The following is a 19,671-nucleotide window of genomic DNA, read 5'->3' on the forward strand; positions in this document are numbered from 1 at the left end:
ACAGTAAGATAACAGAAATATGTCCTCCTTACATGATTCATTCTTTTTCCTTTAGCAAAACCTGCAACTCTCACCAACTTACCCTAAAATATGTAGACTCAACTGAAGAAGGTATCAAATTAACATTTGATGCTTTCTCACCCCATAACATCCATGGCTTGATTCTTTGCATAACAAACAAGTAAAGAGCAAAATAAGAATATAACCACATTTATTGATGCTTTCAGTCACGCACACACAGAGAGATCCTATTTCATCATTTTAACAGTAAAGTATAAGTTCACTTAGTTTGTGAGTGAGTGGTTATGTGTATTCGATCTTGTGGCCTTTGTGTACAGATGTGTTTGCACAGTAGATGTTATCGCAGTATGATTTTTTTTTCACAGCTCATCGGTCTCTCCGTCAAAGGGCACAGTATCAGTCTCCATATGGATACTGCTGGGCTCGCTGCTTCCCACCCAGCCAATAGGAGTACGGTTGAAAGAAGGCCTGCAGCCAATCTCGTGTTGGTACACCACTGCAGGTTCAGGCTCCTGTTTTGTATCAGTTTCTGGCAGCTGGAATTTCAAGAACTGGTTGGCCTTCTCAAAGCCACCATATGGCATGGCAGACCTTGCAAAGAAAGGTGAGAGGATTATTTTTTGTTAAAGCCACTTTCTGTCCCAAAACATCTACAAACTCAGGGCTTAAAGGAAGTACCTGTTAAAGCACTTGTACTTGGGCATATCTTTTTTATCGATGGGACCAGGCATTGAAGTTTTCAGAGTGGCTAGCAGATTTTCATCACCCTTCATGGCCTTCTCCCATGGGGAAGTGTATGTCTTCATGAGAATCTGTGTCTTACCTGCGCCCCCTTTTCCATCTCCTGTGAAAAGAGCAGAAATTATATCAGAAAAAAATATATGAAAAAAAAGGGGTTGCTTAATCTGTATTTTTTTTTTTAACATGTGAATTATTTTTAAAATCCATCACTATTTTGGAAAATATTTAGATTGGCCTTGCAACTACTAGTTGGACAGAGAGATCAGAACTGCTTTCATATGTAAAAGCATATATGGCATAGTTGTTTGGATTTTTTTTTTAAATAAACATCGAATGAAAATCACATTTTAGTGTTATTGTAACAAGGCATGTATGTCTGACTGCGGGTGGATTGACTTTCTTAGAGGCTGTGATTCTACCACCACAGCCCCCTGTGTCAGGTTTCTGGGGCAATGAAGAGCTGTGTCTAACATAGACAGTTATACACAATCTATTGTAATTAAGGCAATGCCAGATGGGAAATCTGTGCCCATCATAATGATAGAGTTTGTGGCCAGGGACTGCAGAGCACTTAAACACTTGCCACGCAAAGTAAAGTATATGACCCATTATAACCCACTATCACCCATATTAGGACTTTAAGATATTTGTAATATTTTTATTTCTTAGATTTGCCTGTTGTTTTCTCTCTTTCTTCCTTAATCAAAGAAACTTTTAAACTGAAAGTTGTTGATAGGCGCTTTTTACTTCTTTTGGATTAAGCAAGGAGATAGAAAATATTGATTTCTGTGCCAAAGATTAGCTAAGCTAGCTGGCTTTTGGTAATAATGTTTTCTCAACTGTTAACATATTGCCATGCCTGTCGTCAAGTCTTACTGTATACGAGGAAGACAATGATCATATATCCGAATATGTTCATGTATTTGTTTAGAAGTAACACATGGTTTAGGGTCACTTTTCTATTGTCTTTGGTTTGATGTTAAGTTCAAGTCATCTCTGACTTTTTTCCCCCTACTTATATGAATCGCGTGATAAATTTCACTGACACCAGTATATAGCTTCTGTATCTTTTTAGGGGCGGGCCTTGTCAAATCAGACCGATACAAACTAAAAACACACATATTCCTTCTCCCAGTGCTTACTTAAACGTAACTTAAAGCCCTCCAAAAGCACTGTCACATCAGATAAGCCAGATAAAAATTATCAAAGCCAAAATTTTAAGGGGGTGTCAAAGCATTAATATGTAATTTTACTTTGCTTTGATTTTGAATTAATACCTCTCTAAAATTAGAAAAACAAAAAACAAAACACTTACCCTTTAGTGATGACCCCCCAGTTCCTCCTTCTCCTAGTCCACCTTTTCCTTGGCTGCCCAGTCCTCCAGCACCTCCTGCTCCCCCTGCTCCTCCTGCACCTTTGCTTCCAGGCTTTGGAGGAGGAATAGGGGCCCCTCCTATGCCGTGCATCCCGACCATATGCACCTTTCCAGGTTGTTTGCTTACAAAATGCCCTCCAACATTTATCATCTGACCTCCAATCTGCCCTCCCATCTCACCTCCCAGAGATGGCACAAACTTCTGTAAGTTGTCCTGAAAGCAGATTTGCAAAATTCTGAATGTGTGTAGAAGGCCCAAGTCTTCTTTCACAGGTTAAAAAAACAGTCTTTTCTAAATTTACCAATAGTTATCTAGTACCATGGGTTTAAACATGACTGGTACATGAGGCTTTAAGTTTAACACATGTTTTACAGATGTCTTTGTACTACACTTTTCCATATACCATAAGTGGTAAAGCATAATGAAAAGTAACCATCCTTTTTAAACATTTCTGGACACTTCTATTTGATTTAACTCTGTGATTGACATTGTCAAAGACAATGCTCTTTTTAAATCAAATTCAAGAGAATGGATTTTCTCCTCTTTTTAGACTTTGCACTCACCATTGACTCACTGCTGAAGACGTCAGGGTTGTTCTCCCAGATGAACTTCTCCACCCTCTGCTGCCTCATCTTGAACATCTTGGAGCCCCGGTTCTTCATCAGTGACAACTCTTCCAGCATGATGTCTTTGGGGGTCCTGATCTTTGTTCCCAAGTCAAACTCAGACGCCTCTGGCTCTGACTCATACTCTAGGTAAGATACATTTGAATAGTTATATATACATACATTTATATTCTCATGAGTATAGAAATGTATTGTTTCCTCTATAATATTTGATACTTTACATTTAGATAATAGTGAAGTTGGACATATAATCTCTGGGGAACTAGAAATCCTGTAAAAGGTCAAAAGAAAACTTAACTCTGTCATCAGTAAATATCAATTAGTCATCAACCTTGTTTAAATTGTGTGTTGCCGCACTGATCTAATCATAACCAAATCATTCCTTTAGGATAATAGATGATAAAGTTTCTTTGCCTCTGTCATGATTTGTAAAAGATTTTTTGTTTTCCTCCCTCATTTCATTCATCTATATGTTTTCCATGATGTGATGATGCAAGCTTTACACTGCATATGAAGGTTAATTTTACACACAATAATAATGACATTTAGAACTAGAGGTGTCCCAGTCCGATATTGATATCGGATATCGGTCCGATATCAGCAAAAAAAAAAAATATCGGTGTCGTATCAGAATGCATCTAAAATCTCTGTTATAAGCAGCTTTTGTTACCCATTGGTTGATAATAAATGGGTCAGTTTTTCCTCATACCTACTGTTGCTGACTACTGTTCTTTGTTTGAATAATATCACTTAATCAAGCCTTTTCTAACATGACAGACATACTACAAAATAAGTAATAAAAGTATGCATGTTTAATGCTGATATCGTATTGGATTAATATCGGTATCGGCCCATACTCAATGCTGCAGTATCTGTATCGTATCGGAAGTGAAAATGTAATATCGGGACATCCCTATTTAGAACAGTGTAAAGGCTTCAAATAGTCCTCACTCAATCAGTTTTACCCTGAAAACACAACCAACAGTAATTAGAGTAATGTTTATATTTATTTTATTTTGTTAATATGGGTGTTTTTATTTTTTTTTAGCAAGCATAACCTCACCTCACCTGTAAGACAAGCAGCCTGACTATGTGTTCTGTGTTAACACGCAAGAGCTGTACAGTGAACACGATAAGTTTCATATTCATTTCATTTCATGCCAGCCTTACCATCTTGAGTGATATGTGATAGGTCAGTTATGATCTTGGAGAGCTTTTTCCGTTTGTTTTGGGGGGCAGGTTTTCCATGAGGCATGACTGAAGTTCCAGAAAAGAACAGAGTTTGAGCAGTTTCAGTATTTGGATCAGAGAAGCACACAAAAAAATGTCTTCTTAACTGTATTGGTATTTGTCAAACAGTGAAAGTAGCTTTTCCAGAAAAGAAAATATTGTTAATTCATATTTAATATGTAAACATTACTTTGTTTCAGACTGCTGATCATAAATACAACTAAGAAAAAAAATTAAAAATAAAAAGATAGAAAGCAAACTTGTATAATTATCATTTTCCCATGCCATTAGGCCTTTTAAAACAGTTATTGATATTACGTTAGTGTCAAATCTGCCCAGCCTAGGTTGAAATGCACCGATTGAAATGGTTTTACTTTGCTATTAAGATACATATCAAACACTTCAAAACTTCAACACACTGCTTTGCTATACCATCAGGCCACTCCACTGACCTCTAAAGATCACTCCACGCCATCAACACGTACAGCCATCAACAACCCCTGAAAGTGAATCCATGCGGTCTGACTCTATCAGACAGACAAACAGCCCAGGCCCTGCTCATTTTTCAAGTTCAAGGGAGAAGTCAGTGCCCTCAGATTCCCCACATTCCTGCATGTAACAGATGTCCGCCTCAAGGGAAACATATAGCTTAATATGTGTCTAAGTTTCGTTTGGGGACACACAGACTTTGTCAACATAAACAGAAAGCAGGAGAGGAGCAAGCAGAAACAAGCAATCAGTGCATTCTGGTGCCTCCCTATGCGATGAATTTGAAGGCCTCAGAATCGTAAAATAGGATCTGATCATATTTCCAAGTCTGCAGCCTGCAAGAGAACATGTATGCTTGACTCATCTGTGAAAATATCACTCAGTGTTAAAGGTCAAAACACTTTCAAACAAATGTTTGTAACCTCTGGGATCTACCTGCATGCACTAACAGATGTGTAGCATTTAAACATTTTTTTGTGTTCTAGCCCTCCGCTCTCAACATTTCCTTCAGGCCTAGTGAAGGGGCAAAACATCACATCACATCTACTGACTGTAATTCAACCCACTGTAGCTATTTTTAAAAGCCATCTCTGGCCAAGACATTTTAGCGACTTGTAATGGCGTCATTCGCCTATCAAATAAGGTTGACATAACCCTCAAAAACACAATATGCACTGTCAGAAAGCAACTTAAATTGTGTGTTATACCCTTCTTAATCACTGTTGATATCAGGATGAGTTGTGTAAATTCAAAGAGAGTATTCCCAACTGTGTTGTACCTTCCATAAATAATTAACAGGCACAGGGACCCCTGGTGCTCAGATTTACCACCCCCTATCAGAGTTTGGGAACACCATATAAAATCTGTGCAACGCCCACTTAGAGGGATGGTCAGCACATTCAGCCATTCCTTCAGGCATTCCAAGACCAACAATAAAAGTTTAAAAAGAAAAGTTACTCCCAGAAAAAACAGTATTTTATGTTCAGCTGTATCAAAACGTACCGCTCAAAGGATAAGTCATCGTGTAGTTGACTGAGTTACTGAGGCATAGACCCAAATATTTTTGCCAAACGATTAGTGGCTTGGATCATTTGCACATCTTTATTTCCTCTTCCCATCTGTGAAGTATTTAGAATTGAAATACAAACTGATGCTTGATTAGTAAAGCCAAGCAGACCAATGAGATGCAGGTCCACTCACCGGATTTTTTTTGTTGTGATCCTTGGAGGAGCGATAGACCTATAAATACCAAACAGAGAAGAGGAAACCCTCGGCTCAATGCTGGTGATCTCGATCACAAGTTTACAAATCCCTCAGTGCCTCTGCCCCTTCCTATGGCTGGACCCAGGTCCCGGGAAGTGCAAAGAGCCCACCCTTCGCTGTGATGGCAGATCTTCCAGAGGGTTGGGGTTGTGGGTGGCAGCAGTGTTTGTGTCAAGACGGGAGGTGGGGGGAGGTTGAAGTTGAAGAGTATGAATAGGGATGGGGGCGTTAAAGTGGGGGGAGAAGTCCCTGTTGGCCAGCTGAAAGTGCTGATGGGGATATTAAGGGAACAAAATCATTCTCACAGATGGTTCAGAAGCCTATATTTAGTAGCAAAGACTGGGGGGAACAGAATTCAGCTATAAGATAACCTCAGAGGACTCTGGGAAGTGTTTGGGGTACACAGTGAGATTGAGAGGGAGGTAGAGTATAGTATGTACAAGTTCACTGTAGAAGTTTAAGGTTAAATGTATATTAGGGCCATGTCAGCTTCTGTTTCACAGTGACAGTTACCTCCTTCTCCCCTGCATTGCCCTAACCTGACACTAGATTGTCACATTTGCAGTTTCTCTGGAGCATCACGTAACTGATATACCTGTGGAAACAGAGCTGACAGAAGGTAGTGTCAGATCATCTAGCACAATACCAGTGTATTAAATTCTGAATCAATCAAGTGATAGGTAGTGTAATGATTGAACAACTGTATAATACTAGCTCCACCTTGTGTGGAAACTTAATGTGCAGTTTTTTTTAGGTGTATTCTTTTAAGTTTAATAGAATTAATGAGAAATGATGGTTAGAAAAGTATTCCTGTTCTCAATCCAGTGGGACCTAAAAAAAAGTATGCAAAATGCTTTTTGGCAATAATGGTGGAATAATCTCACAAACTAATTAACACATCAAAGCCTTATGATTGGTACTATTAATATAGTTTATGTGTTTACTAAATATGATCATCACATTCAAACATAACCATCAGTTCAAGACACCTGGTACATACAACATGGGACTCCTCAGTCAACCTTATATGATTTTCATCTTAAAGATGGACCAGTTCCAGAGGATCTTCAGCTCCAATACAGCAACCAAGAGAAATAGAAATAATAAATAAATAAAACATTTCTGCCTACAAGCTGGGGATGAGTGTTTAGGGTGCTTTCCTAAGCCAGTTAAATTGTATTCTTTCATAAATAAGTTTGAAAGCCAACACAATCATGTTGTGACATATTACTTGAACATTATACCTTAATAACTGTTTTCTCACTGTGGTGAAAAAAGAAGGTATGTGTAGTATTTTATTATATTATTTCCAGGCATATGGGCAGTCTCTTACCAGAAGTGAATTTTCTTCCCCAAACTTACTAACTGTACATGGCCCTTCTTTCTTGGATATGATCATCCCTTTCTTCATTGTTTTAGTAACTTACCTGACACACTTCCTCCACCAAATTCCATGTCTTTTACTGATAATGTTGCCCCCTCTAAAAACCATTTGCACAATGAAAAGAAAAAGACAATTGTAAGAAAAAAAATTGAAAAAAATTAACCTATTTCACTCAGTTGTATTTCTGATAGATGAATGATTACATACATAATTGCCATGGGGAAAACTATGAATGACCCTTTTCACAGTTCAAGAAACTGAACTGGGCTCCCAGGTTTATTTTCATTTGATCTTTTTGGACCTGTTAAGTTAATAAGCTATTCTTGATTACAGTTCTCTACTGTCAAAATGTCATTTTCCTATTAATAGTCTTGTGTTTGGATATTATCAGCCCTATATATAGGCACCCAGTGCATGGAGAAGTTGGCACCAAAGTGAACCTCTAATTGCACACTCAGTGGAAGAGTCACAGACAACTCAAGAGCACCATCTAGTGGCAAATGTTCATTTTGCAAGAATATAAGGTATTACTACTTTTAATCAGAATATCTCAAGTGAGACTGATCACTTTGGTTCAAAAAATAAATTAAAGATCCAAAACAAATTGAAAATGAAACAAGGTGAATATTTGCACCTTTTTTCTTGATTGTTTGTTTCTTCCGTATAGAGCCCTTATAAAGTGTGTATTTACCATCACAACGTTCTTTATTTTGCTTATGGTCACCCTTTTAAAACAGATACTGAAGCTGTAAGTTTGGGATGTCCCTTGAGCTACCATAAAAAAGTGACTGTTTATGATGTGTTGACACTCATATCATTGTTATTATATTGCAGACTAAAGTATTTCTGGTGAAATAAAGGTACATGATGGATCTAGCCCCCCTTTAGTTGCACTGAATGTGAAAATACCTGTGAATTTTTGGTTTCCAATTCACTTATTTCTCTCTTGTCTCTCTCAATTAGTGTCTGATAGTTATTGTGTGATATTCTTTACATTTGAATGGTCAAACAGTCAAAAAGTTAGCCTGCGTATGATCAAAAAGGTATTTGAAACTTCAAGGGCTCTTGTTTAGTTGTTAATGTTGTATGTCAAGTCCTTAGAATCCAATGATTCAGTTCTTCTTAAAAGCTTTTTCAGGATCCATCCTTGAAGATGTTTGTAATTATGACAATTGTGTGTGAGTGTGTGTGTTTGTGTGTGTGTGTGCTCTGTAATAAGAGACTATAAAGAAATGTTAACCTTCATAATTTATAGGTGAATATATTTATTAAAACTAATATACACTTACAATTATTGTATTTCTTACTCATTGATACCATAATTTGACAAATACATGCATATACATGAGAAAAATAAAGCAGGATCACAGAAATAGCAGCAATGGGCAGTCTAAAATAAGGCGTGTGAGACAACTGGAGAGCTTTCAATTCTAATCTCATCCCTTTAAAAATTTCTTGTTCTGCAGTTACCCTAAACCTCTTCTGAGCATTTATAACTAATATTCTCATGCTTGTTGTTTAATCCAGCTAAATTCAGAAATATGTAGGGTGTACATTAAGTGTCTTTACAACTTAAAAAATATATATTACAAAGGCAATTGATAAGATGTCTTTATCAGATTTGTTCTATGAACCCAGCTGCTAAGTTTTTAGTCAAATTGCATCTGTGTATTTCAGGTATTCTGTTGATGAAAGAGGTACTATTGAACAAATTGTTACTCCTCAAGAAAAGGCACAATGTGTTTCATGGTTTATTGAAACAAAATCCGATACCCAGACTCAGTAAACTACAGGATTATGGTATGGATATTGTGTATCAAACAAAGACACAGTCATCACTGATCTAAAGCAAAAATCACTTACGTTATTACCACCATTGATGAGGCAAGAAATTGAGTGCTATCTTGATGTGCTTTGTGCAACTAATGGCATACATATAGAAGTGAAATCAGTTAATTAAGACAAACTTCAATAACTACTACTCATTTCTTTAAAAATTTCACATATTTGTCTGTTCATGTGCTCATGTCATGAATTTCTTAAATTGTAAAGAGACTTTATGGACACCTTGTATTTTTTTTTTATTTGTTAACTTTTTCATTTATGGGAGGTGTAGCTTTATAAAACCAATTAAAAATGTAAGATTCTATCCTAGGAATGATAAAAAAAGCAGAAGCTCCTCGAAAAGTATTTCTACAATAAAAAAGTCATACATTATTTGATAAATACTTGTTTCAGTTAACATTCTTATTCCCTCAAGGTACAGAGCTGTTGAATACCTTTTCCTTTCTTCTTTATAAACTACAATTGTTAAAGGAAAACAACAGCTAAACCTCTGAGCTCATTTCCATCAAATTCATTAGCTTAACCAACATCTTCAAGTACCAAACTTCCTTGTTCATACTTATCTAACGTCTACAGACTATGGGATTTTACACCTATGTACATTTTCACCATAAATCCCATTTTCACCATAGCACCACTGACCATAGCCCCTTATCTGAGATGTGGGCCATTGAACCCATTCGGTGGACTTGGCCAAGCTACAACCCGCCTTCATTCCTCCCTTCACAGCCACTCTTATTCCCTGACCCCTTTTTTATAAATGCTGGTGATTCTCAGTCAGCTGACTTCCCCTTGCACCCCTTTCGATTAAATCACAAGTAAACAAAATGAAATACACATTCCTTCATCTGTGTTATTTGTTTAATAAAAGTTAATAATTTACATAAATAAATGTAAAGATTACACTCATACTAAGAAGGCTTTGCTGTGCTTCAAGGAAGCTATGATGTCAAGTGTACATTCATTGACAGCCTGGGCACCCATGCCACCTATGCTAAATTGATAGCCCGTCTTTCTTGATGTGAATAGCAGAAGTGTCATTCTCTGCCTTGCTCAAACTTTATTTTAGAGCAGCCCTTTTCTTACCATCTTGAGCTGAAACGTTGGAAAAAAGTTGATAATTTGCAAAGGGTCATGTCCTAATAGAATTTTTGGTTAAAAGGCCCAGTCCTTATGGATGTCATGTTGAGAATGTGACAAGGTGAATACACTTGTGGCACATCAGTTAAAAAAGTAATAACTGAAAAACAGATTTACATGTTTCAACATAAAGCCTGGCAATTTTGTTTTATGATCCTTCCCCGCACTACACCAAACATCTTTACGATTTAATCCTAAAGTCAGGATTGCAACTATTCATTTTAAATATCTTTCAGACATTTCAAGTTTCAAAGAATAATCAGTACAGGCTCTGTATAGATGGTGTTTCTGCTAAATTAGTAGAAAGAGATCTCCAGAAGCCTTACACAAACCTCCCCCAGGACAGGCATATTGTTGACTAAACAGCATTCACTATGTGCGAGTATACAGTATTATTGTCACTCAGATAAATGTGTTTATAAATAGCAAAAGAAATGTGAAAAACAGCATTTATAGAGCGAGTAGATATTAATGTGCATTGCACCCATTCAAGTTCTAAAAGATTCAAAAATATTTCTTCTGCTTCTTTCTTTTTAAATGATAGATCAGTAGATGAGAGGGACTCCCATCCCAATCGTAAAAAACACTCAAAACCCAAAGATATGCGATTCATGATGTATGTGGAAAAAAGACAATCCTTTCAAATTCTTAAACAGAGAGCAAAATATGCCTGGTATTTTACTGGACTTCTTTACTAGCTAAGTACCAAAATTAATGTTGTGAAAGTGGACTTGTCTTTACATTCCTCCGGGCCTCCAAACATGGGGCTGGACACCTCCCTTAGTGGCAACAAAGCGTGGTTTGGGAGCCTGAACTGGGTCAGATCTGATTGGAGGCAAAGAAGAAAGGATACTGAGTTCAGGGGCGCTTTGGAACTGCTTGGCTGTCTGGAGCCCGCTGGTGTATGACAGTGGAGTGTAAGGTTTAGGAACCGAGGAGAGCACAGGGTTTTGAATAGGGGTGGCAGAAAATTTGGGGAGGCTGGGCAGCCCGCCTGGTTTGGTAGGGGGTGTTGCTAGAGTTGGGGCATTGGCTGCTGCTGTAGACAAGAAAGGGGCTGGGGCAGGAGTCAGACCAGAAGGAGGAGGGGAAGTCATGCCGGAATGGGAGATGCGTTCTCCAAGGGTGGTGGCTGAGCGGGGTGCAATCACTTTAGGGGCCAGAGTGGGAGCCGACATGGGTGTGGGCGTCGAGAATCTCTTGACCTCAAAGACACGGGCTGTTTTGACAGGGATCTGCCTTGGTGAGGTTAATGAGCTGCCTACCATTGTGTAGTCCCCCTGCTGCTGCCTTTGGGCCTGATAAGAAGGCATGGCTGATAGATTAGCAACACTGCCCCCATAGTTGAACATGGCAGAGTTAAGTTGGTAGGGCTGCCTCCTCATGAAATCCAGAGCCTTGATGCCATCTCTTTGGGAGCCCCCTCTACCTTTGCTCTCAGGTTTGGTAATATCCCTCTGAGGCCCAGTAGGGATGCAAGGCGCCAGAAGTGGGTTGTATCCTATAGGTGGAGGTGCACGGACATTAGGGGAGTACTTCCACTGAGAGGGGTGGGAAGAAGAGCTGGAGGGGTCAAATGCTTGGGCAACACTGTGGGAGGCCAATTCCTGCTGGTAAGGTGTTGCAGGTGGGGTCTCCACTACATACATACCCATACGATTCTGCCTGCGAGCAAACAGCTCAGCTCCTTTACCACCTGCTTGAAGAAACTGAGGGGCCTCATGAATGACCCGAGGTTTGGGTGCAACTGGAGGAGGTGCCCTTCCCATGCTAGCCTCACCACTTCTCTCTTCTTCTACACCATCATAGATCTCAGACTGTGGTTGGCCATAATTGTGTCGGGTGGACCTGTCATCGAGGTTCTGTACCATAGACAGTAGTTCAGGATTGGGGGACTTTTTCGTGACTTCTGGCACCTGAAACATGGGTTTTGGTTTCCCAGTACGTCTTCGTGCCTCACTTAAGATTCCAGTTCGACCGTGACCAGGAGCAGGTGTTGGAGCTGCAGCTCCTGGCTGGGACACCACAGATAGAGGTGCTGCAGGTGCTACAGATGCTACAGGTGCTCCAGGTGCCATAGAGTACTGAGGTGGAGGTGGTACTTCAGATGGATGTACTGGTGCAGCTAGGTCAGTTGAACCATGAGTATATGGTACAAGAGGAACAGGGACAGATGCTGTTGTGGGTTGGGGAGCAAATGGCATTGAAGGTACAGGCATAGGGGGGGTTGAAAGTGGAGCCGGTTTAACTGTAGTTACTGGTGATGGCTGCATTTTCTCAACAGATGCCACAGGGTGAAAGGGAAAAGATGCTTCTGCTGTTGGTGCCAAGGAACACTGAGGTACTGTTGATGACGGGGGGGACACTGTCAAAGGACCAGGTGACGTTAATGATGGGGCACTAGATAACTCAGAGGAAGTAGAGAATGGTGGAGGCACAACAGCTGCTGAGGCTGGACGCTCTTTTGTCTTTGTTACAGATGGTCGGAAAGCTACTGGAGCAGTTGCTGCTCTAATGCTTATAAAGCCAGGAGTGAAAGGACGTGCTGTTCTGTTGAGAACATTACTTGCAGGTAGTTCTGGCAATGGTGTTTCAGCTGGTGGTGCAGGTCTTGTAAGAACAGTGACTGTGCCAGTACCTGGTTTGGGTGCCACAGGTGGAGGTGACATCACCATGGTAGCTGTACTAATTGCAGAAGAGGAAAGGTCCCCATCAGAAATTCCATAGGCTGGTGCTGGGCCAAAAGTCTGAGACGGCTCTTGCTGTATTGTAGGACCTGGTTGTGATATCTGTGGTTCCTGGAGGATTGGTTGCATCTGTGTTTGCATTTCTGGATATGTTTGAGCCTGCCTTTGGACTTGAGACTGTGGAGTAGCCTGAGGTTGTGCTGCCTCAACCTTTTTTGCATGCTCAGCAGCCCTCTTTCTCTGTTGCTCAAACAACTGAGCACCCTTGCCTGCAGTCTCACTCAACCCTGGACTTGGGGCATCCTCTGCCCCATCTCCTCTTCCTTCAGTGCCTGCAGTGGCCCTTTTCTCCAGCATATCTATGTAGTCACTATCCCAAGTTGGGTCAGGGACTGCTGAGAAGCCATCATCATCAAACTCTGATTCACTGCCAGGGAACACGCCATCCTCCTCTTGTGAATCCCGGCATCTATCCTCATCTACACTTCCGAAGCTGGTGAGGGTGTACTTCTTAGAACGTTGCCGCCTCTTTTTAAACATCAGTACCCCCTTTGAGTGGGGGTTAGGGGCATCCGTCAGGAGGGATGCAATTGTACGACACTTAGTTTTTGCTTCCTTTACTTGCTTGTCTTGTGGTGTGTCCCCTCGGTTTAGCTCTGCAGAGTTCAAAGCCAAAGCAATTAGTCACATTTGCATAATATCATAAGAAGAAATTGCAAGGAAGTCTGAATTAACTGTTTTTGCTTCAAAACAAAAATATTATTGTTGACATAAGTATTTAAACATTTGTCTCTGTCTCTGCTTGCTACTACAGCACTTTTTTTATGGAAAGTCCAACCAGCCTGTAGCTTCTCAAATTGGCCTGGGTGAAGGATACCTTTGCACATTGTTTCTTTTATGTACTTTGGCACCTTTAGTTGGATCTACTCTTAATTAATTCGGCATCTAAAGGCAAATAATGCTTAGTCACTGCCAGTGCTCTCTATCTGCTGTTACCTTACCCCATTGTTTAACTTTTTGACCTCTACTTTAACTTTGTGAATACCAACAACAATAAAACATGGCTACTTTGATTATCTAAATTTATGCGTTGGTTCTATGTACACATTAAGGAGTACTCTTTCTCTTTGAAAGAGAATAGGTGGAAAGTGTCATTGGGGGTGAAGCAGGGGGGCATGCTTGTTTTGCACTTGATACCTTAAAGCAGCTGTAAATGCACTTTACTCTGATTGCTTAGGATTTTAAAATCATGAGTAAGGATAAAATAAGGTAAACCATTTCAACCCTACTTGATCCAATAGAGCTCATCATCTGAAACTTGTACATAGCTTTTGATGGTCAATTGTCAAATATAATGACTAGGAAAAGGGGGCTTCTTAATTTAAGATTCACATCAATATTGACTTAGATTAATCAAACACAAATATCTAATCTTATCTACTGATTTTATGACTTCTAGTTATTTGAATAGCAACCTTTTTTTAATTTAGTTCAACATTTTTTTTTAGCTTAACCCCAGCTTAGACTCATTTCCAAGGGAGACAAGGCTAAGTACAGCACAAACAAACATTTTCAACATCAAAATAATAAAAAATCATAGAGAACCAAAAGCTTGATTACAGTAATCAACTTAAAACATTTGCAGTATCTACTATGAGATTTAAGGTTATGATTTGTCTTATCAATCTGTTAATGGTGAGTGTACCTTCCAACCATTGACACTTTCCAGAAATGTGAGAATAGGTTCCTGTCACCCTTTTTCCTCAGTTGTACTTACTGGCTTGCTTGGCCTTTTCCATGTAGGTAGTAGTTAGCTCCTCATCAATAGGTTTATTCACAGGACCAACCATTGGAACCAGCTGGCTGCGGGAACTTAGCATCAGTGCCTCTTTTGCCCTCTCAGGAGAAACCAGTGGCACATTGGCTGGCTCCAGAAAGCCACTGTCCTCCTCTTGCCCTGCATCACGTGGGCCCTGGTCATCTGCTGAGGAGATGATGGAGGACGTCTCAGTGGATGTCTGGGAAGACCACATTCCTGGAGCAGGAGGCTGGTAAATCACCTCCCTTCTTGCCACTCCTGGTAGCCCCCCTCCTCCATCTCCATCCATTCCACGTCCAGCCAGCAAACTGGGGTAAACGTGTGCATCAGGAGCGCTATCATAACCACTCATCTCTGATGTTTCTCCCCCCTCAGGGGAGGTTCGTCCAGTTGGTTTCATTGGGTTGGAGTTGCTGGGACTACGACGTTTCTGCCGTCGCTGCCTCTCATAGCCAGCCACATCCGCATCACTGTCAGTCTCGCCATAATAAGCCTCACTACCAGGAGGAGATGTCAATCCACTGGTTAAAGAGGACCTGCTATGGTGAACCTCACGAACAGCTGCATGGTGGTGTAGGGTGGGTGACATGGCACGCAGAGCAGCGCGATACTCTTTGTCTATACGAGGAGATGGGGCTCGGGTCACAAGCACCACCGACTGAATACCAGCAGGCACCCTGCAAATAATTTGATGTTTCAAGGTTAAGATTAGGTGAAGCAAAGGCCTATAGGTAGGTTAATATGAACTGGTTTGCTGACACTCGATTCTGCCTTCCTTTCATTTCATAAAACTATAAATATTTGTCAAGGTTACAAACTATTTTGAAAATGCATGTTTAATTATTATCAAACACATTCAAACTGTAAGTAGTGGCTGTTTGTGTCAGGTTAATCATAATTGGTTACCAGTGGTTATAAAAGAATGATATTGTGAAAACTCATGAAACTCATACCTTTTGACTTTGATGTGTAATAACCCAGGGGAGCTGTCAATGAGGTCCATGGCCTGGGCATGGGAAAGTGTCCCACATGGCTGATCATTAATAGATACCAGCTCATCAGCTTCCCGTAGCCCAGCCCTGCATGCCTTGCTTCGTTTACGTACCTGCAAAACAAAAGAAATATGAACGCCCACATTAATGACTGAAAAAGACAGTTCTGAGATCCTTTAGGAGAAAGTTAAGTCAATTATATGTCTAATGATCCTCTTTCAAGTGAATCCCTAAGTCTTGTGGCAAGCCCAAGTCCTAGAATTCAAGTTTTTCTCAAAGGACTGTGCACACCAAAAGCAAACATATTTTTGTACCGCCGTATCCCAAGTAATTAAAACCTCAAGTCAAACAGATTTGCAGAGCCTGTTTGCTGCTATTGTGGTTATGTTCTGTTGTATCAGGATTTTATCATATGAACATGAAAAACACCTGAAGTCCAAGTATTTGGTTGTAAGACAGAATGGTCTCCTTTTCTCTGATGGCTTTTATTTCTCTGTTAACATGAAAATTTCTCATCATGTTAAATTTTGGGCTTTTGCAACTGCAGGGACGGATGAGTAAAACTTACCCTGATAGGCTACTGTCTTGTCTTTGTTTGATAGTGACTGACAGCTTGATTTTGCTGCAGACGTATGCCACGTATTGCTGCTTGAGTGGACCACTCACACACACTTTAAATGTTAAATGCCAGCCAGCAGCCATCTTCTTTTGGTGCTCTGCTATTTGTGCCCAAGGTCTGTCAGGACCATGGCGTTATGCCCACTCTAGATTGCCTAAGGTCTATGCAAAACTTGTCAACATGCCCTATATTACATTCAGTCCAGATTTCCAAAGATAATGATGGCAGATTTAACTGCTCAACATGATGGCATTGCCTTGTATGAAACATGTTTTGTATGTTGGACTTCAGTGATAAGAAAACATTGCTCTGGTTGACCTAATTAGTTTTGCTTTCAGCTATTCTTGTTTGCCCGTAATGATATCCCATATCCCCATTTAGCCATGCCTTTGAAAGTGTTTTGTGCCTGCTTGTGGCCCAGGATGTCAGTTATGCATTCAGTCAGTCACCTTGTGATTTCAAGCTATAACAATTAGAATCCTCTTACTGTCATGAACACACACATCACATGGACTGGTAAAAAAAATACACATAAAGCCATATAAATAAATTCAAACAGGCACAGATGCAGCACTGACACACAGGCTATCTCAGTGCAGCGCCAAACTGCTCCACCTGTTCTGGACGTAGTATGAGACCTGACAAGATTACACCTTCCTACTCTCAGGGGTGAAGGAGCATGCTGTTTTGGATAGTTGGACAGGCACAGCTGTTGTCCACTGCCATGAAGGTGATTTGGTGTCCCATGGCACTGTGTACACAGTACCACATACTGCACAAGTCAACTACATGCAGGATTAACGTTTTGAAGCACAACAATGCTTTACGTGCTAAGTGGTCTGTCACTTTTATTTTACCATGAAATGGGTAATGAACACAGAAGTGTTTGATCCATATTGTAATTTGCTTATGATGAACAAATATTTATCTTGCTCCCAAACCAAGAATCTTTTTTGCCAAACAAAAGGTACATTTCATATTTTGTGTGTGTGTTTAAAGCTTTTTAAGAAAGTCTGATGGTAAGGTTTTTATAAATCAAGTCGTTTTTTCTTTGTTTACAGCTAGATTTGGCCCCAGAATGAAGTAATACTGTAGATTTAACTGTTAGGTCTCCATTTGCACGAGAAACTGCAAAAAAGTAATTGGTTGTTCTCTAAGCAGCAAGATACCAAGCAGCACATGTACGGAAATAGTGTGTGAGGTACTTTTTTGAGTACTGAGCTGAAACGCACACCTTGGCTGAGCCCATGACCTGCTGCTCTCAACCAAATATAGCCACTAAGAAAAGCAGTTCTGCTAAGTCAACCATTTTTGTAAATGGGTGTGGAAACAGGTTTGTAGAATTTATATGCATGTTTGCACGCATCATATGCAGGTGTACTGAAACCACAGAATGCAGATCACTCTTGAAAAGATGACATGTAGAACCCCCACCCCACCCCACCCCCAAAAAAAGGGACGGGGTTGAAAAAGGTCAAAGCAGCAACTGTGAATTAATGATTTTCATAAGCCATGTAGTGATTTAGGATTACCCAGAACTGACTTTCAAAAAAAGAAGAAGAAATTAGGAAAGAAATAAATCTACAATTATTTTTTTCATGATCTATTTTTTAAGTATTCATCTTTTCTTTCAATTGTTTTATCTCTTTATGGTAGTTTTTGGTTCATGTACCATCTTTACCTGTGTTAGTGCAGATCAGGATTAAAATGTAGACTCCAGTACTGGTGATGAATGTGACAACCAAGTTCTTGTAAAGAATTTGCTTTAGATGGGTAAAATGAGCTTTGAGGCTCTTTAAGACACTTATGAGGCCAAATCCTTTCTTTTTATGTAAATATAACAAACACTAACAGTGTCTGTAATAAACCAGTGACCCTGAGAACAGAACTACTGAACTAATTTCAGTCTAGCATGACATCTATTTCTCACCAGTGTGGTCCAAATAAATCTCAGGTAACCTTCCAGCTCAAAATTGACCAAGCATGGCTGAAGTGTTTAGCGGTTCTTGATGAAATTATGATGTAATGGAAACATATGAGTTAAAATGCATGTGTAAGATCACGGTCATGGTAGAACTTGGATAGCAGAATCCACAAGCTTGCCACAGTACAGACAGTCAGCTAAACAGTGACCTTTAAATACCAGAATGCTGACTTCTACTGTGCATTACACTCCTATTACAAAAAAAGTTTCAGAATGTTGCACAGTTAGAAAAAAAAGTAGTTGTCAAAAACCAAGAAATTGTTCTATGACTTTTAACTTTATACAGTTTCATAGGACAAGCAGCTTTTAGTGGAAGATACGTGACAAGTGTGCCCTACATTCCCAGCTGAACTTGAAGTTTGAATTTCACCCAATCAATCATCAGTGCACATTGCATGAAGACCACTCTTAAACAAGGAGGTGACTCATATTCAGGCCTCAAACCAACTTGCGTGACAGCCAATATTCCATTTCAACTTTGTTCACAGCTCCTTAAATCCCCACCTAATATATCTCAGCTGAGGTTTCCCTTTTCCTTAGCAAGGCTGTTAAATCTAACACAGTTTTCTACTTTTCACTCAGCAACATTTCTGTTTCACAATTTTAGAAACCCGTCTTACCTTAGCCACCTGGAGTGGTTTTTGATGTTCCACACCTCCCTGAAGACGAAAGCCCCATGGCGCTCCACCAGACAATGTAATTACCACTTCCTCTGCAACCATTGTTCTTCTCTCTCTTTTTTATGTCTTTTCTTCTCTTTCTTGGATAATTTCAGCTCCTCTTCAGTTTTAATATTTCTCCCGGGGGGCCCTCAGTTCATTGGCCCCATGGTCAGCAGACAGGGCCCCCTCAGAGAGCTCTCACCTGCTCTATGCCTGCCACACTGTCCAGGGACTGACTTCTCTCTGAGTCCAGCACCAAGGCCGAACCTCACACCTGAACACACACACTTACACACACAAACACACACAACCACACACATGCACACACAAACTTCTGTGCGCCCACCCACAACCAAAGTGGGCTAACCATCAAGGGGGAGAGTGAGTGAGGGAGAATGAGAGAGAAATATGACTGGAGGGGGGTCTGTGTCTGCTTACACTGAGGAATGCCTGCCCCAAATGAGCAAGGGGTTGGTCCAATGCAACACTTGTCCTGTCACTCAGACCTATGTCACTGGGTTGCTGATAGCCCCTCCAAAAATAGGACACCATGACCACCACCTCCACTACTTTGCCCACTCCTCCACAGACCAAGGGAAAGTTAACATGAAGAACATCCAAATGGCACTGTTTCATATCTGGCTTTACAGCACTGATGTCATTGGTAACCTTTAGTAGGGTCGCATTAAGACTCTCAAATATCAGGACTCGCAATGATGGGACATACCATTCCCTGACAACTAACGTTCAAATATCCTTCAAATTTACACCAAGGGGCGCCGATTAAATGAAA

General features: G+C 40.2%; 2 protein-coding genes across 2 annotated transcripts; both read right to left on the reverse strand.

Annotated features, from left to right (window-relative positions):
- Positions 1 to 68: 68 nt before the first annotated feature.
- On the reverse strand, positions 69 to 5,891 carry myoz1a (myozenin 1a). The gene is made up of 6 exons (XM_074675944.1): positions 5,684 to 5,891; positions 3,935 to 4,021; positions 2,702 to 2,889; positions 2,078 to 2,351; positions 700 to 865; positions 69 to 612 (listed from the first exon to the last, which is right to left on the reverse strand). Exons 2-6 carry the CDS (start codon positions 4,017 to 4,019, stop codon positions 381 to 383), a joined length of 945 nt encoding a protein of 314 aa, XP_074532045.1. The 5' UTR covers positions 4,020 to 4,021; positions 5,684 to 5,891; the 3' UTR covers positions 69 to 380.
- Positions 5,892 to 10,739: 4,848 nt separating this feature from the next.
- Positions 10,740 to 19,015, reverse strand: synpo2la (synaptopodin 2-like a). The gene is made up of 4 exons (XM_074675943.1): positions 18,837 to 19,015; positions 15,575 to 15,726; positions 14,580 to 15,298; positions 10,740 to 13,458 (listed from the first exon to the last, which is right to left on the reverse strand). Exons 1-4 carry the CDS (start codon positions 18,936 to 18,938, stop codon positions 10,853 to 10,855), a joined length of 3,579 nt encoding a protein of 1,192 aa, XP_074532044.1. The 5' UTR covers positions 18,939 to 19,015; the 3' UTR covers positions 10,740 to 10,852.
- Between the last annotated feature and the right edge of the window lie 656 nt (positions 19,016 to 19,671).

The sequence above is a fragment of the Halichoeres trimaculatus genome, unplaced genomic scaffold (assembly GCF_033239565.1).
Source record: "Halichoeres trimaculatus isolate MK-OKI-2021-1 unplaced genomic scaffold, fHalTri1.1 fHalTri1_scaffold_8, whole genome shotgun sequence".
Lineage (NCBI taxonomy): Eukaryota > Metazoa > Chordata > Actinopteri > Labriformes > Labridae > Halichoeres > Halichoeres trimaculatus.

Excerpts from the sequence above, each read along its gene's own strand:
- myoz1a (XM_074675944.1), bottom strand. The coding sequence starts at position 4,019 with ATGCCTCATGGAAAACCTGCCCCCCAAAACAAACGGAAAAAGCTCTCC. Across the intron at positions 2,890-3,934 it reads ATCACATATCACTCAAGATG|AGTATGAGTCAGAGCCAGAG; the intron begins GTAAGGCTGGCA and ends TATCTTACCTAG. Across the intron at positions 2,352-2,701 it reads TCTTCAGCAGTGAGTCAATG|GACAACTTACAGAAGTTTGT; the intron begins GTGAGTGCAAAG and ends ATCTGCTTTCAG.
- synpo2la (XM_074675943.1), bottom strand. The coding sequence starts at position 18,938 with ATGGTTGCAGAGGAAGTGGTAATTACATTGTCTGGTGGAGCGCCATGG. Across the intron at positions 15,727-18,836 it reads AACCACTCCAGGTGGCTAAG|GTACGTAAACGAAGCAAGGC; the intron begins GTAAGACGGGTT and ends TTTGTTTTGCAG. Across the intron at positions 13,459-14,579 it reads GGAAAAGGCCAAGCAAGCCA|AGCTAAACCGAGGGGACACA; the intron begins GTAAGTACAACT and ends TGAACTCTGCAG.